At 35.6% G+C, this 17,143-nt stretch overlaps 1 protein-coding gene across 2 annotated transcripts in view; it reads left to right on the top strand.

Moving 5' to 3' along the window:
* The window catches only part of PTPN12 (protein tyrosine phosphatase non-receptor type 12), an 85,978-nt gene that overhangs the window by 31,039 nt on the left and 37,796 nt on the right, over positions 1–17,143 (top strand). Inside the window, exon 2 of one of the 2 annotated variants that reach the window (XM_004007817.6) lies at positions 7,352–7,460. The exons of the other annotated variant lie outside the window; for it this stretch is intronic. Within the exon in view, the coding sequence (XP_004007866.1) occupies positions 7,352–7,460 (109 nt within the window). The remainder of the gene's footprint in view (positions 1–7,351; positions 7,461–17,143) is intronic. 2 annotated transcript variants of the gene reach the window in all.

The following is a 17,143-nucleotide window of genomic DNA, read 5'->3' as shown; positions in this document are numbered from 1 at the left end:
CTAATTCTCAAAATGAAGATCTATTGCTTCATCCATTCATGGAGGATTATAAAACTACTATATTGAAGAGATCTCCTTTGCTAGTGTTTAATGGAACTAGGAATTGAACCCTAGCTTCTTTGACTCGAAGCTGTCTCATTATGAAGTGGTAATGAAGTTTAAGGAGGGAAGGAAAATCACTTCCTAAGTTTACTGGCCAATTCTGGTTTGCATCCTTTCCCCCTGAATATTACCACCTGAGAAGACCTAAACAGTGTCATTGACTTGGCTGGAGTTTGTCACAGGTTACATTGGTAGTAGCTGTTATTAACAGAATAAGTCATGGTCTCTATCTTCAGGGAACTTATATTCTATCTGGGATGGTATATGTACACATGTAAATAATTATTGCAAATTGGGATCTGTCCTAGATGAGAGATAAATATCAAGTGCTGTGGGTAGAAATGAGGAAGCAATATTGGAGGAAGTGGAAGATGGGGTGGGTGCCAGTACTATTCTCAGGAAATGTTTCAACAAGATGATTTCTGTACTTAGCTGTAAAGAAGCAAGGAGTTTGCTTGGCCAATTGAAAATAATGAAGCATTGAAATTTACGTGAACAAAGAGTAAAATTGTTTTATTACCTAAAGACTGGTAAGATTGGCCCCTTTTATGCATGCGTGTTCATTCGTGTCTGATTCTTTGTGACCCTGTGAACTGTAGCCCACCAGGCTCATCTATCTATGGGACTCTCCAGGCAAGAATACTGGAGTGGGTTGCTATTTCCTCCTCCAGGGGATCTTCCTGATCTAGGGATCAAACCTACATCTGCATGGGCAGGTGCATTTTTTCATATTGCTATGCTACCTGGGAAGCCCGCGATTGGCCCCTATTTACTTCAAAGTATGTCTTTCACTTAGCTCTGACTTAGATTTTTTTTTTTTTTTAATAATTTTCATTGGAGTATAGTGGCCTTACAATGTTATGTTAGTTTCTACTGTATAGCAAAATGAATCAGCTGTATAGGCCTGAGTTAGCTTTAATGAGAAGGCATAGCTATGCAGTTCTGAAGAAGAATGACAGATAAGTTAGTCTGTCATGCAGCGTTAGGTAAAAGGGTGAGCAAAGATAGGAATATGAATTTTGAAAGGCAGAGTTGCATAATTTGTAACTAAAGGTAAACATTGCAGTTGTGTAGTTGAAAGACCTGTTATTTCAATTGCTTATAACAGTTATTATCAGTAGCATACATATTTTTACATAAATATATTTGTAAATATATAAAGAATAGCCAGTTAAAGATAGTATATGTTTTATGGAAATTATACTCTGATTTTACTACTTGCTGCTGTTAGTTTGTATTTGAGGTTTTAAATTTTTGAATTTTCTCTTAAAAATCATCCCATTATTGTTGTTGGGTTAACTCAGTAGTATTATGATTCAGTGGCTTTTTGTGACTGATAACATTCATATTTTAGGCATAAAACCAAATGAATTTTTTCCTCTCACAGTTGTTACTGTGTGCCAACTATGTGCCACAGTACACACAGATGAATTTTAAAACTTTGCTGACTTTTAAAACTTAAGATGAATTTTCCTGAAATATTTCAGAACAATGGCAAAAGCAGTACTGTTTAGTTATTCTTATATTTTGCTACAGTATAACTAAAGCTTAAAGTAAGTAATTTCACTTTATTTAACTTTAAGGTACATTATTATAATTTGCATATACTTGTGTGCATATTTACCAAAATTAGTGTCTTATGAAGTTGATACTGTTTTTTTCAATTATTGGGGACATTTAGGAATTGGGGAGAAGGCAATGGCACCCCACTCCAGTACTCTTGCCTGGAAAATCCCATGGACAGAGGAGCCTGGTGGGCTGCAGTCCATGGGGTTGCTGGGAGTCGGACATGACTGAGCGACTTCACTTTCACTTTTCACTTTCATGCATTGGAGAAGGAAATGGCAACTCACTCCAGTGTTCTTGCCTGGAGAATCCCAGGGACGACAGAGCCTGGTGGGCTGCCATCTGTGGGGTCGCACAGAGTCAGACACGACTGAAGCAACATAGTGGCAGGAACTGGAGGCAGTAGTGTATGGCCTAATAACATATGAGAAGGCTTGATCTCCAATACCTAATTTATCTATTTTCCATCTTACACCAAAAAGAATTTGAGTTACTTTAATTTTATTTAAGCTCTACTGTTTTTCTGTCAATTTGTTTTCTTAATTGTCCTGATTGAAAATCTGGGTAAGAATCAAATTTAATACTTGTTCTTGTCCTACATGTACTCTGAATTCTAAGTCTGTTTGGTTAATAGGAAGAGCATTAGATAAGTTTGAGGGGTGGGGCTAACACAGCTTGCCAATGGACTGATTGGATGTTGAGTGAGACGAGGTAAAGGTAGGCGTCAGGATGATTCCCAGCTCTTAGGCTTGAGCGGCTGTTGAATGGTGGTGCTGTTTGGACATGTGCTTTGGACATTTCGTGATGCCTATAGGACACCCAGTGGACAGTCGAGTAGACAGTTCTGGAGTCAGCAAGCATCACAAACACATTCTCATTAGCTTTGGTCCTTAGATAAATAAGGAAAGTACACTTTTAAAGAACCAAGTCTTGACACACAACTGGATACCTTAACGAGGATAGTCATATTGTATATGGCTTTAGAGACCTCTGAGAATCAGTTACTGATTTAGGATTGGGGAGTAAACATTTTGTGTTTTTAAAAAATGAAGAGAAAGTGATTTGTTTGAAACGTTAAAGCACAGTGATTGTTAAACCCTGTTTTTGTTTGCATCACAAATTCTAACATATCAGAGACAACTCTGACTTGCCTGAGAAGTCTAATTAAACAGTTCTTGAAATCACTCGTTTTAATGTGATTTGCACTGCACTAGTTTATAAAGTACAATAAGATACCCAGTCTCTGTCTTCAGTATTATAGTCTAATGGGTGAGACATTAAACTATAAATACTTTTCACAAGTGGTAACAGAGCAATGAATTCTTGACTACTTAGTTCTGCGAATTGGGAGCAATGAGGAAGGGAAGGTTTAAGAGAGGCTTCAGAAAGGAAATAACACTCTAGCCAGAGTCCTCCTATTAACTCACCAGAAAGAGTAAAACCTGTAGAACTGTGATGAGGGGTGGACGGTTGCTGGTGGTGGTGGCGGGGGTGGTGAATCTGGCTGAAGTGTCATACTCTGTGTGAGAGTGTTATAAAAAGAAGCTGGGAAATTAGACAGGCAGCTTGCAAAATATGTTAAAATTAAAGGATTTGGTAATTTATCTACGATGTGGTAGACCCATTGGAGAATTTTCAGGTGTGGGATTTAAAATGACCAGACTTGCTTTATAGAATAGAAACTCTAGAGTGGAATCATGAGTTTATTACGTGATTTTTCTCAAGACTTTTGGGGGAGCTGAAAATGTCTTTCTTAAAGGTTTTTTTTTCCTTTGCTTAGTTAAAAAGCCACACATAATAAAGGGTGTGAATAGTACTTATAAGTTTATGTAAACATACCATTTAGCTATATTTTTGCTCAGTTAGGACAATGATTTTCTTGCTTTAGTATAGTTATGTGTAACTTAATAAATAAATAATTTTTATTAGTGTTTGGTTCAGTGCTGTTCTCATACAGCTGTCACATAGCACTATCCTTAAAAATAACGTTCCTTAGTACATTATGACCTGTTTCTTAATTGCATAGTGACATCACTACAGATAATGGAAATGGTGGTCAGGAAATTAAAATTACATTATATGCGTAAGTACTTTCCATTTCATATACCACCTTAGTGGTGCTGTTTCCTCCAAGCAATACTGAGACATTAAATTTTATGTGGTATTAAAAGAATGAAACCCATTTTCTTTTGTTTAGCCTAGCATTCAGATCTTATTCTAAAATTAACCTATTTAACATATAAGCATTAAGTATGCTCTGGTAATACAGGGCATTATACTTTTTAATCTAACAGTAATCTTGTACTCATAGAGTTTAAAGTTTAGTAGAGGAAATAACAAGCATTCTCTTTATGTATTTATCATGTAGTTCAGTCACTATACTCCTTCTTGAACATACTTTACACCAGGGGTTCTTAAGCACAGACTCCAGACAGCAGCAGCAGCATCACTTGGGAACTCATTAAATACAAATTCTGAGGATGGGTCCCTGCAGTCTCTTCGTCTAACAAGCCCTCCAGGTGATTGTGAAGCATGCTCAAAATTGACAGTATGAATGAAGCGTGCTTTATAATATGCAACACTCCCAGGAAAACAAATTGCTTAGAATATGTGATGCCTTTTGATCTCTGATCTAGAAAAGGCTTTATTTAAAGAAAGAAAGAAAATTGTAGTAGCAAATAACATTTAAAGAGTTACAGAAATATAGTAATTGTTAACAATTATTGAGCCTATTTTTTTCATGCCAGGCTCTTTGCTGAGAGATTGCAGAGGAGGAGACACAGGTTAAATATATTCAGTGTCTTACAGCTATAGAGTTTCAGATCAAGAATTTTAATTCAACCAACTAACTATAAAGCTGACTTTTTGTTAGGAAATAAGTTCCTATTTGAAGGTGTCTTTTTAATATAGCTGGGTAGAATTTTTCATGTTTAACGGACCACCATGGTTTTATTTATACTATATCATAGATTAGTATCTCTAAGAGGTAAGAACATAGGTTAGTATCTCTAAGAGGTAAGAAAATTTCTAAGTACGCTACTTGCATAGATTTGTTGGAAGCATGACTGTAGATAAACATCCCATGTTGTGTTAGTCTGTAAGAAAACTGGATCTGTAAAAATTCAGATTCAATTTAGATATTTACTTGTACACGAAAGTGTTCTTAAAGTTTCATTATATGAGAAATGAAAAGTAATTTCCTATAAAAATTTTAATTTGCACATTTAAATATAATTTATCTTATAAAAAAAGAAATGCTTGGAGTGACTGGAGCAGGTATTCCAGAAGTGCATTTACATTTTACAATTAAATTCGTCCCTTCTTTCCTTTTCTTTGTAGTTTTTCGTTGTTTTTTTTTTTTTTTAGTGTATGCGTGTATTTTTTTTTCAATGATAGTTACCTAAGTTTTATTCTCTTACCCCTGTGTTTCTGCTGCTCTTTGGATTGCTATCTTTCTGTTAGTCATATTCACATAGAACATTTTATAATACATTGATACTATATTTGAAAATCTTTGAGCAGAGAAAATACAAAAATTCTGTCTAAATATGCAAGATATATATGTAAGTAACTAGGAGGAACTTTGTTAATGTAGAATAAAGAAATCGTGAATAAACTTTTTTACTTTTATTTTTTTAAACAATTTTATTTTTGAATAGGTAATGCATTCATATAATCCAGAATGTAAGCAAGAATGTGTAGTAATGTTTCCTTCCCATCCATATCATACAGCTACTCATTCTCTTTCCCATAGACAACAACCTTTGTAAATAGTCTCAGGGATGTTTTATGCACTTACAAGCATATACAAATGAATATTTTTAACACTAATATATACACTACTGTGTTCTCTGCTTTTTTACACTTCATATATATTTTTGAGATCTTTCCATATCACTGTATATTAAGAGCTTCATCATTGTTTTCAACCCTATCGTATCTGCTTCTGTAAATGAAACAAATCTTTTTAGCCAGGCCTCTACTGTCTTTTCCAATTTTGTGTGCTTTTCCTATTATAAATAATTCTGCCATAAATAACTTTATGTGTACATCATTTCATGAGCGTGTGCCATTAATCTAGAGAACAAATTTGTAGAAGTGCAGTTCCTAGGTTAAGAGGTTATGTGTATTTGTAATTGCCAAATTACCCTCCTTAAATATTCTTTTCTACCAGTGTTGTGTCAAAGTTCTGGTTTTCCCACACCCTCACCAACCCACCCATTTACTTTATAAACAACTACAATTCCCTGCCCCCGCCATGCACTTACATACTCTGAAAGCTTTATTACTACAGGAAATAACATCATAAAAGTGGACAGTTTTGCTTTGGCATTGTGCCTGTGCAAAACAAAATTCTAGTTGAGATTTTTCATTTTTAAAAAACATATTCCTGCTTTAGGTCTCTAAGATTGGGATGATAAAATTTAGGAGTTTTTCAGAGAAGAACAAAAAAGGTTACTATTCTGTATGTGAGGGTCTACTTTAAGATTATTTCAAATGTTAAATGTTAAGTATGTCAATACAAGAATAAGTTAAAGATCTTCAATTAAAGTTCTATCTGTAAAAATATAGACATACTATTCTTAGTTGCTTAATTATCAGTATCACAGGGATCAAAAATAAAATGGTGAGAAAGTTAAATGTTGCCAGACATCTTTTTCATTTGTATTTAATACTTTTGTTCAATAGTAAACCCAGAATATCTTCGATATGTTTTTAAGCCTGGAAGAAAGTAGGTTCCTTTGAAATTAGATTTCAGCAATGTGGTTGAGTAGTGAATTTAAACAATTCACAATGCTGACTTTCAGTGCTTCTGAAAGCAGGAAGTGTATTACTGACATGCAGAAATATTCCAGCCCAGAGAACATCCCTACTGCCGTATGTGGTAAGAATTTCTCACTAACTCACAAACCACTTCTGTAATGCACTGAATAAGCAGAATTGGTCTTTGTTGAACATTTCCAATTGAGTATCAAAGAACTTTGTTTTGCAGTGTCTTATAAGTAATTATTAGCTTATGCCTTGGAAGGAGCCTGGCACATCATGGGTGCTCCAGGTTTATTGAGAGAAGAAATAAGAACTTTTATATAATCTTTTAGGTGTGATTTTAAAATTTGTTTTTCAGATCCTGAGTTAAATATTCTGACTCAGCTTATTAATGGTTTCTTTAAATAAAATTATTTATATCTGGTGCCGTGTTGTGCTCAGTTCTCAGTCATGTGCAACTGTTTGTGACCCCATGGGCTGTAACCCGCCAGGCTCCTCTGTCCATGGAACTTTGCAGGCAAGAATACTGGACCCGGTTTCCATTTCCTCCTCCAGGGGATCTTGCTCACCCAGAGATCAAACCCAGTCTCTTGAGTCCTGCATTGTCAGGTGGATTCTGTACAACTCTTATTCTACTGCCACTTTTATTCTGCTGCCCCCCTTTTAAAATTACTAGTTGGAATATTAATCTTAGGTTTGCTCTTATGCTAAGAAAAAAAAATCTTAGGGTTAATTATCAAGATTAATTACTAAGGGCTAGGGAGATACCGTGAATTTAGAAAAACAAGAAAATGAGTTGTGAGAAATTGGGGTTAGCAAAATTCAATGAAGAGCTTTTTATCATTCAGATTTTCATTACAATTTTGAAATACTGATTTTTTTCTGAATTTGAATCTTCTTTTCTTTTGATTTTAAGCGACTAAGAAGATTGTCAACCAAATATAGAACAGAAAAGATTTATCCCACAGCCACTGGAGAAAAAGAAGAAAATGTTAAAAAGAACAGATATAAGGACATACTGCCATGTAAGTTTAAAATGCCATTAAAGGAACAAATGGATATGCTAATTAGTAGTTTTATAGCTTAAACTAGCATTATTCTTCCTAATGAGTTCATTTGTTAAGAAAATAATGATGAGCTTCTCTTTCAAGGTACCCTACAAGATAATAATTTGTGGTTGTGCTTGCCTTTCCTTATGATAGTAGATTCTGTTGTCGTTGTTCTTTTGTTCATTTCTTTTCTCTTTAGGCATCACAATTACTCTGATACTGCCCCACTTTTAAATCTGAAAAATCCAAGTAAAAATATCTTTCGTGGACTCCCTGTTCAGAGAAATTTTTTGTAAAAAATAAACTAATACAGACGTAATTCAATAAGTATAATGCATTTTATAAAATGCTAAAAATATTAACTCATCTATTTTCTATTCATAAGAACTATAATTGATTAATTGAGCATTAAAAATGAACCATGATTCATGCTTGTGTATCTGCTGTTCTTACTAGTCTAAGAACATGGTATGTATCTCTGAGGGCATGCCTAAGACTGATAGCATTATATTCTAATAATGATAATATAATTATATTCTTAAATAGTATAGTTTTCTATCAGAATGTGTTTAACTGTAAAAGTTAAAATTTTATATCATACTTGCTGTCTTTTAAAGCTGCCAGTAGTCTTTCTCTTTTCCTTCCTTCAAGTATCTAGAAATCTATACGTTCCAGGATACCATTCTCTCAATTCTCCTTGCATCCTTTTTTTTTTCTAGCTTTATTGAAGTATAGTTGACTAAAATCTCATTCATTCCTAAAGTTTATTCTCTCTAAAATGTCCTTGATAAATTTTCCAGTGACTTTAATTATCATATTCGATGGTCTTTTATTACTATTGTTACTGTTGTTGATTAGTGCTTATTCTTTTCTGTTAACTATTTTGATGTTGTTGACCAGTCTCTATTTTAAAAATTTCCTTCTTCTATAATACCCCTTTTTCAAATTCCTTGTCCTGCACTTGTCTTCTTCCCTCTTTCTTACTGTCCTCTTTGCATAAATTTAACCCTTCATCTTTCTGTTGTTATTCAGCTTTACTCTCAGATATGGGATCTGTGGGTGGCTGGTAGCAGCGCAGTTATTATAAAGTGGCAGCAGAGCATAATGAAGAGCCCTGGCTGGAAGTTCAAATCTTGCCTCTGTCAACTGTTATCTATGTAATTTTGGATGCATCCTTTCTGTGCTTTGGTTTCTTCATCTTCAAAATGGAGATTAAAATAATAATTACCTTAAAAGATTATTTTGTGCGTGTACAATGCTTATAGTTGTCCCTAGCACACAGTAACCACTCGTTAAGGTTTTGGAAAATATAATTCACTTTTCGTACCAATCCACTTCAGAGTAGTGAATAATATGGGTTTCTGAACAGTTCTTTTAAATTAAGCAATATAATTTTGAGGTACTCTTATTATGCTCTGGAATTAATGTTCAGTTCGGTCATGTCCAAATCTTTGTGACCTCATGGACCACAGCACGCAAGGTCTCCCTTTCCATCACCAACTCTTGGAGCTGACCAAACTCATGTCCATCGAGTCAGTGATGCCATCCAAACGTCTCATCCTCTGTGTCTGTCTCCTTCTCCTGCCTTCAGTCTTTCGATCTTCATCAGGGTCTTTTCAAATGAGTCAGCTCTTCACATCAGGTGGCCACAAGTATTGGAGTTTCAGCTTCAACATCAGTCCTTCCAATGAACACTCAGGACTGATCTCCTTTAGGATGGACTAGTTGGATCTCCTTGCAGTCCAAGGGACTCTCAAGCGTCTTCTCCAACACCACAGTTCAAAAGCATCAATTCAAAAAAAAAAAAAGCATCAATTCTTCAGTCCTCAGCTTTCTGTATAGTCCAACTCTCACATCCATACCTGACTACTAGAAAACCATAGCCTTGACTAGACAGACCTCTGTTGGCAAAGTAACGTCTCTGCCTTTTAATATGCTGTCTAGTTTGGTCATAACATTCTTTCCAAGGAGCAAGCATCTTTTAATTTCATGGCTGCAGTCTCACCATCAGCAGTGATTTTGGAGCCCAAAAAAAGTCAGCCACTGTTTCCAGTGTTTCCCCATCTATTTGCCATGAAGTGATGGGACCCGATGCCATAATCTTAGTTTTCTGAGTGTTGAGCTTAAAGCTAATGTTTTCACTCTCCTCTTTCACTTTCATCAATAGGCTCTTTAGTTCTTCACTTTCTGTGATAAGGGTGGTGTCATCTGCATGTCTGCTGCTGCTGCTGCTGCTGCTGCTAAGTCCCTTCAGTTGTGTCGATCCCATAGATGGCAGCCCACCAGGCTCCTCTGTCCCTGGGATTCTCCAGGCAAGAATACTGGAGTGAGTTGCCATTTCCTTCTCCATTTGCGTATCTGAGGTTATTGATATTTCTCCCAGCAATCATGATTCCAGCTTGTGCTTCATCCAGCCTAGCATTTCTCATGATGTACTCTGCATATATAGCTGAAATAGCTCAACTGGAATTCCATCACCTCCACTAGCTTTGTTTGTAGTGATGCTTCCTAAGGCCCATTTGATTTCACATTCCAGGATGTCTGACTCTAGGTGAGTGATCACACACCATTGTGATTATCTGGGTCATGAAGATCTTTTTTGTATATTTCCTCTGTGTATTCTTGCCACCTCTTCTTAATATCTTCTGCTTCTATTAAGTCCATACCATTTCTGTCCTTTATTGCGCCCATCTTTGCCTGAAATGTTCCCTTGGTATCTCTAATTTTCTTGAAGAGGTCTCTAGTCTTTCCCATTCTGTTCTTTTCCTCAATTTCTTTGCACTGATTACTGAGGAAGGCTTTCTTATCTCTCCTTGCTATTCTTTGGAACTCTGCATTCAGATGGGTAGCTTTCCTTTTCTCCTTTGCTTTTGGCTTCTCTTCTTTTCACAGCTATCTGTAAGGCCTCCTCAGACAGCTATTTTCCTTTTTTGCATTTCTTTTCCTTGGGGATGGTCTTGATCCCCGTCTCCTATACAGTGTCATGAACCTCCATCCATAGTTCATCAGGCACTCTTTGTCTATCAGATCTAGTCCCTTAAATCTATTTCTCACTTCCACTGTATAATCGTAAGGGATTTGATTTGGGTCATACCTGAATGGTCTAGTGGTTTTCCCTACTTCCTTCAATTTAAGTCTAAATTTGGCAATGAGGAGTTCCTGATCTGAGCCATAGTCAGCTCCTGGTCTTGTTTTTGCTGACTGTATAGAGCTTCTCCATCTTTGACTGCAAAAAATATTATCAGTCTGATTTCGGTGTTGGCCATCTGATGATTCCATGTGTAGAGTCTTCTCTTGTGTTGTTGGAGGAGGGTGTTTGCTATGACCAGTGCATTTTCTTGGCAAAACTCTGTTAGTCTTTGCCCTGCTTCATTCTGCATTCCAAGGCCAAATTTGCCTGTTACTCCAGGTGTTTCTTGACTTCCTACTTTTGCATTCCAGTCTCCTATAATGAAAAGGACATCCTTTTGGGGTGTTAGTTCTACAAGGTCTTGTAGGTCTTCATAGAACCGTTCAACTTCAGCTTCTTCAGCATTACTGGTTGGGGCATAGACTTGGATTGTTACTGTGATATTGAATGGTTTGCCTTCGAAATGAACAGAGATCATTCTGTCATTGTTGAGATTGCATCCGAGTACTGTATTTCTGACTCTTGTTGACTATGATGGCCACTCCATTTCTTCTAAGGGATTCCTGCCCACATTAGTAGATTTAATGGTCATCTGATTTAAATTCATCCATTCCAGTTCATTTTAGTTCACTGATTCCTAAAATGTTGATGTTCACTCCTGCCATCTACTGTGACCACGTCTAGTTTGCATTGATTCGTGGACCTAACATTCCAGGTTCCTATGCAATATTGCTCTTTACAGCATTGGACCTTGCTTCTATCACTAGTCACATCCACAGCTGGGTTGTGGTTTTTGCTTTGGAATAAAGAGACGGAATTAATGTGCACACTCTTAAAGAAGCAGTATTTCCACCTTGTTTTTTTTACCATCTGAGGAAATGAATCTCAAACAGCTTCAGGTTTCTGTTTTCATATGTTGTTTCATTCATTCATTTTACAAGAAGCTGTGAACATATACTGTGTGCCGCAGATAACAGCAGAAAACAAACTGACCAAATACCCTGCCCTTGTAGAGCTTATAGTGTAGGCAAGGCAGTGAACAATTCAAATAGTATGTTGGTCTCTTATAGTGGTTAGTGCTATTGAGAATAACGTAGTAGGAGTTACAGAGAGAAAACTGAGAATAGGAGGAAGCTTTATTAATTTTAACCAGAGATAGAGGGGGAAGTTCAGTGCTGTTCCACTGGCCCTCTGAAAAAGAAAAGCCTTGCTTTGTATTGTTTGCCGGTTTCTTTAGGAAATGAATTATTTACCATAATCATCAAAACAAAACTGAGGGAGGTACTATTGTATGCCATTTTGCAGATAAAAAATTGAGACAAAGGTTAAATAGCTTCAGTTCAGTTCAGTTCAGTTGCTTATTCATGTCCAAACTCTTTGAGACCATGTGGACCGCAGCACACCAGGCCTCCCTGTCCATCACCAACTTAAATAGCTTGCCACACAGCTAATAGTGTGGTGAGAATTTAAACCCAGGCAGTTTGTATCCAAAGCATTGGTTTTCAGCCACAGTGATTTTGCTCCTAAAGGGAGAGACATTTAGCATTGCTAGAGGTGATTTGGTTGTTTGGTTTTTGCAACTAGGATGTGGAGCGAGCAGGCTGCTACTGGCATCTGGTGGGCAGAGGACAGGGAAGCCACTGCATCCTCCAGTCTAGAGGCCACAGCCTCCTCACAGCAAAGAGTTAGCCCAGGTCAAATAAAAATTAGTGCTGAGGTTGAGAAACCTTGCCCTAGAGTCTGAGCTCTTAAACATTGTGCTATAGGCAGAGTAGCAGTACCTTTTTACCTTATTTAAGGTTTGATAAGTCGGTTTCCAATAAATTTCTAATCATTTTAATTTGGAAACTTAAATTGAAAGTAATAGTTTTTAGAGATACATATTTTCCTCCTGTCATAAGAATAGTGCAAACTGACAATTTCTTTTGAGTATTTAGCATGACCAGTGCTTGCAGGTTTTTTTTTTTTTTTAAACAGCCTTATTGTGGTATAATTTACATATCATAAAGTTGACCCATTTTTAGGATGGGGACTCTTTATACTGTTGATTTATACTGGATTCATTCAGCCACTGTGGAAAACAGTATGGAGTTTTCTCAAGAAACAAACAAAAAAATAGAACTATCATATGACCCAACAGTTTTACTCCTGGCTATATATGCACAAAAAAAAACCCAAAAACACTAATTTAAAGAGATATATGCATCCCAGTATTCATATCAGCATTATTCACAGTTGCCAAGATATGGAAGCAACCTAAGTGTCCATCAGCAGATGAATGGATAAAGAAGGTGTGAACAGTCTCTTCAAAGCATTTGCAGAATTTTTTAATTGATTTTTTTATCCTATTGAGTTATAAAAGTTTTTTATATACCCCAGATACAAGTCTTTTTTCAGATATTATGATTTGCGCCTCCCCCCCTAGTTTATGGTTTGTCTTTTCATTTTCTTAGTGGTTGGTGTCTTAATGCACACTTTGAATTTTCATGAAGTCCAGTTTATCAGTTTTGTGGGTCATGCTTTTCATGTTCAGTCCAAGAACTCTTTGCCTAATCCAGAATGACAAAGATTTTCTCCTGTGTTTTTTCATTTCATTCCTGTAAGTATTATAGTCTTAGCTGTTACATTTAAGTATATAGTCTATTTTGAGTTAATTTTTAATATGATGTGAGGCAAGGATCTAAAATAATCTTGAGCACGTGGCATTGTTCCAGCACCATTTGTTGAAAATTATCCTTTCTCCTCTGAATTGCCTTAGCTCTTTTGTTGGAAATAATTTGACTGTAAATGTAAGAGTTTATTTCTGGACCCTTAATTCTATTTCATTGACACTAGATCACAGTATCTTGATCATTGTAGCTTTATAGTAAGTTTTAAAGGCAAGAAGTGTTCTCTGTGTTCTTCTAAAAAGTTGGTTTGGTTATTCTCAGTCCTTTGCATTTCCATATAAATTGTGGGATAAGGTCATCAAGTTCTGCAAAAATTCTGGAATTTTAATAAGGATTGTGTTGAATCTGTGGATCAGTTTAAGGATAATTGCAATCTTAAACCATATTGACTCTTTCAATCTAAGTGTTCATCAACGGATGGATGGATAAAGAAAGTGTTTATGTATATATATGTGCTGTGCTTAGTCGCTCAGTCATATCCGACTCTTTGCAACCCCATGGACTGTATGTAGCCCATCAGGCTCCTCTTTTCATGGGGATTCTCCAGGCAAGAATACTAGAGTGGGTAGCCATGCCTTTCTCCAGGGCATCTTCCCAACCCAGGGATCAAACCCAGGTCTCCTGCATCGTAGGTGGATTCTTGACCATCTGAGCCACCAGGGAACCATATATATAAGACAGCTCTGTTTATTTAAATCTTTAATTTCTCTCAGCAGTGTTTTATGGTTTTTAGTCTACAAATCTTGTATTTCTTCTTTTAAAAAGTTTTTATGCTGTTGTGAATGGAATTATTTTAATGTTATTTTCAAGATTTTTGTTACTAGTATATATAAATATAGTTCATATTTGCACATCGATTTTTTTTTTTTTTTTTTTTTTTAATCCACTGACCTTTGGACAGAGAAGCCTTCCACCAGGCCACAGTCCATGGGGTCACAAGAGTCAGACATAACTTAGTGACTAAACGACCACGACCTTCCTGGACTCATTTATCTTAGTAATTTTTCTGTGGAGATGTTAGGATTTTTTACATATCAGAATCATGTCGTTTATAAATAATAATAGTTGTATTCCTTTCTTTCCAATCTGAGTGTCTGTTTTGGCTTATTTCACTGGCTGAAACCTCTAGTATAATGTTGACTTGAAGTGGCAAGAGCAGACGTTATTGCTTTTGATCCATTAAAAGTAATTTCATCACTATTCAAAGATCACTTAGGTTTTTCTCAGGCTATCTGGGAGATTTGGTTTATTTTATGCTAGACCACTGAGACCAGTCCCATAATTAAGAAATTTCTGGATACTCCTGTGTCAAGGATGACCTGTTGCTTTTGTTTGTTGAAAGGGCTAAAACTGAGCTGGCTAGCCTTTAGAAGTAATGGATCAGGGTATTCTGCCTATTCCAATGTTATTATGGAGATTCTTTTATTTCTCACAACGAGGGCTTATCAATAGGTGTGTGTTTTCTTGGAGGCAACAATATATTTATATATTGTTTTGTGTGTGTGTGTGTTTATTTGTTGTTGGAATAGATGTTGATGTTTGCTGAAGAAGAAAAAAGCTGCTCCTTTAAGAGCCTCCTGTGTAGCGAATACTGGTTTTATCTATTTGGAAATGACTCCTGGGAGACTGCAGAAGCAGGCAGCAAAACCATGAAATGAAAACAATAATTCCTTTCATATTCTTTAAGTTATTTCTCTTCATTTTTATGCTTAATAGGACCACCAATAAAGAATATTAAAATACACAGACTGTGTTATATATAGCATAATATTGATTTTTAAATTCTGAATCATATTCTATATTATACATTATGAAGTAGTGACTAGAAAATTTGCCTATGCCTTAGAGTGTTTTTAAAAAAGCCATTAAAAAATTCTTATTGAAGTATAGTTGATTTACAATGTTGTGTTAGTTTTTGCTGTACAGCAGAGTTATTTAGTTATACATATACATTTTCATAATCCTTTTCATTATGGCTTATCACAAGATATTGAATAGTTTCTTGTGCTATATAGTAGGTCCTTATTGTTTATCCATCCTATATATAATAGTCTGCATCTGCTGATCTCAAATTCCCAATCCTGCTTTCCCCTTCCACTCTCCCCCTTGGAAACCACAAGTCTGTTTTCTATGTCTGTCAGTCTGTTTCTGTTTCATAGATATGTTCATTTGTGTCCTGTTTTATATTCCAAATATAAGTGATGTCATACAGTATCTTTCTGTTTCTGACTTCACTTGGTATGATAATCTCTATGTCATCATGTTGATTCTAATGACATTATTTCATTTAAAAAAAATCCCATTTCTGTGTCCCATCTTGAACTGACTGAATCAGACCTACTGCAGAATATGGGACTCAGAAATCTTGCATTCTGAGTTGTTTTCCCCAGCCCCTCATTGCTGTATGATCAGCAATAGATGAAATGAGAGTGGCAAAATAGTGACACTTATTGAAGGTGGGTAATGGATAGATGAAGTTCATTATACTATTTTATTTTTATATACACATAAAATTTTCCAGAGAATTTTTTAAAAAAATTTCCCAAATTGTCTGTAGCAAGCAACTTGGCACCAGTATTGGCTATCATTTGGGAGCCACTGTTCTCCTCTGGATTCACAGTCCCCAGAAACAGTTACTAAGGATTCAATGGTCAGCCAACAAAGTCTTTGTCTTTGAGATACTCTGTATTAATATGGACCTATCATTATGGGCAAACATGGTAAGAAAAGCGCCATATGATTGTTTAACTGCCATCGTACTAACTTCAGAATTGTTCTGTTATCATTTACCCAAAGCAGAGCATTTTTTATTTGTACATTTCTGGTCTAAAATGGCTTTTAAAAAAAGACATGTAGGATGTAATGAAACAAGAAACAAAGCATTGATACACATGCATGTATTCTTTTCCCTGGAAACATGGGAAGGGGATAAAATAATTGGAAACTAGTATGCCTCTCTTATATATCTCTTCCTACATATTTCCAAAGAAGATTTCACCAAAAATAAATAAATGAAATTAGCAGAATTGGATCTTTGTATTAATGTATAAATTCAGTTTGTTGACTAATAAATTAATTATTCTTCTTGAAAAATTTGCTAGGGGACTTTCTTGACAGGCCAGTGGTTAGGACTCCATGCTTGCACTGCAGGGTCACAGGTTCACTTCCTAGTTGGGGAATTCAGATCCTGCATGCCATGTAGCAAGGCCAAAAAACAAAAAGTTTGTTAAGTTTATTTGTATTTGTTACCATTTCTGTATGTCTTTTTGTATTTTAATTGCCTTTAATAATCATTGTCCCTGGATGAGAAACAACCGAAATGATTGTGGGATGTTACATGTTATTAGGACCATGAAATTAGGTGATCCTACTACTGTAGTAGGATTTCATAGGCTCAAAGTCTAGCCCCAGATATTTACTAAGTACAAAATAAAAGATAGTAATGTAATGGTGGAAGTATCAGCTGACGCCAAATTAGCTGAGTGAACGCTACCCAATAATAAATACTATTTGTCAAGTGAAGTATTCAGCACTTTTCATACATCATCTTAATTTATTTGTCACTTTTACCTAATTTTTTAAATGTAATTTTTATAATTTCTTATAAAATATGAAAGTTAGAGTTCCTTAAAAGAATTTTGACAAACTAATGTATTAAGTGGTTTTAGTGCTTATTAAAAACTGTAGACATGTAAATCTCAAACTCTTGTATAGTAAATCTAAGATGATGCTCAGGACTTTGTATTTTTTTTTTTTTTTTTTTTTAGGACTTTGTATTTTTAAAAGAGGTCCTGAATATTCTGATTCCTACTTTGAAACACAGCTTTACAATGAGACCTACTTCCTGTCCATATGATGTT

Source organism: Ovis aries, chromosome 4, assembly GCF_016772045.2.
Source record: "Ovis aries strain OAR_USU_Benz2616 breed Rambouillet chromosome 4, ARS-UI_Ramb_v3.0, whole genome shotgun sequence".
NCBI lineage: Eukaryota > Metazoa > Chordata > Mammalia > Artiodactyla > Bovidae > Ovis > Ovis aries.
The sequence above is the reverse complement of the archived record's forward strand: the minus strand, read 5'-3'. Positions and strand labels throughout refer to the sequence as shown.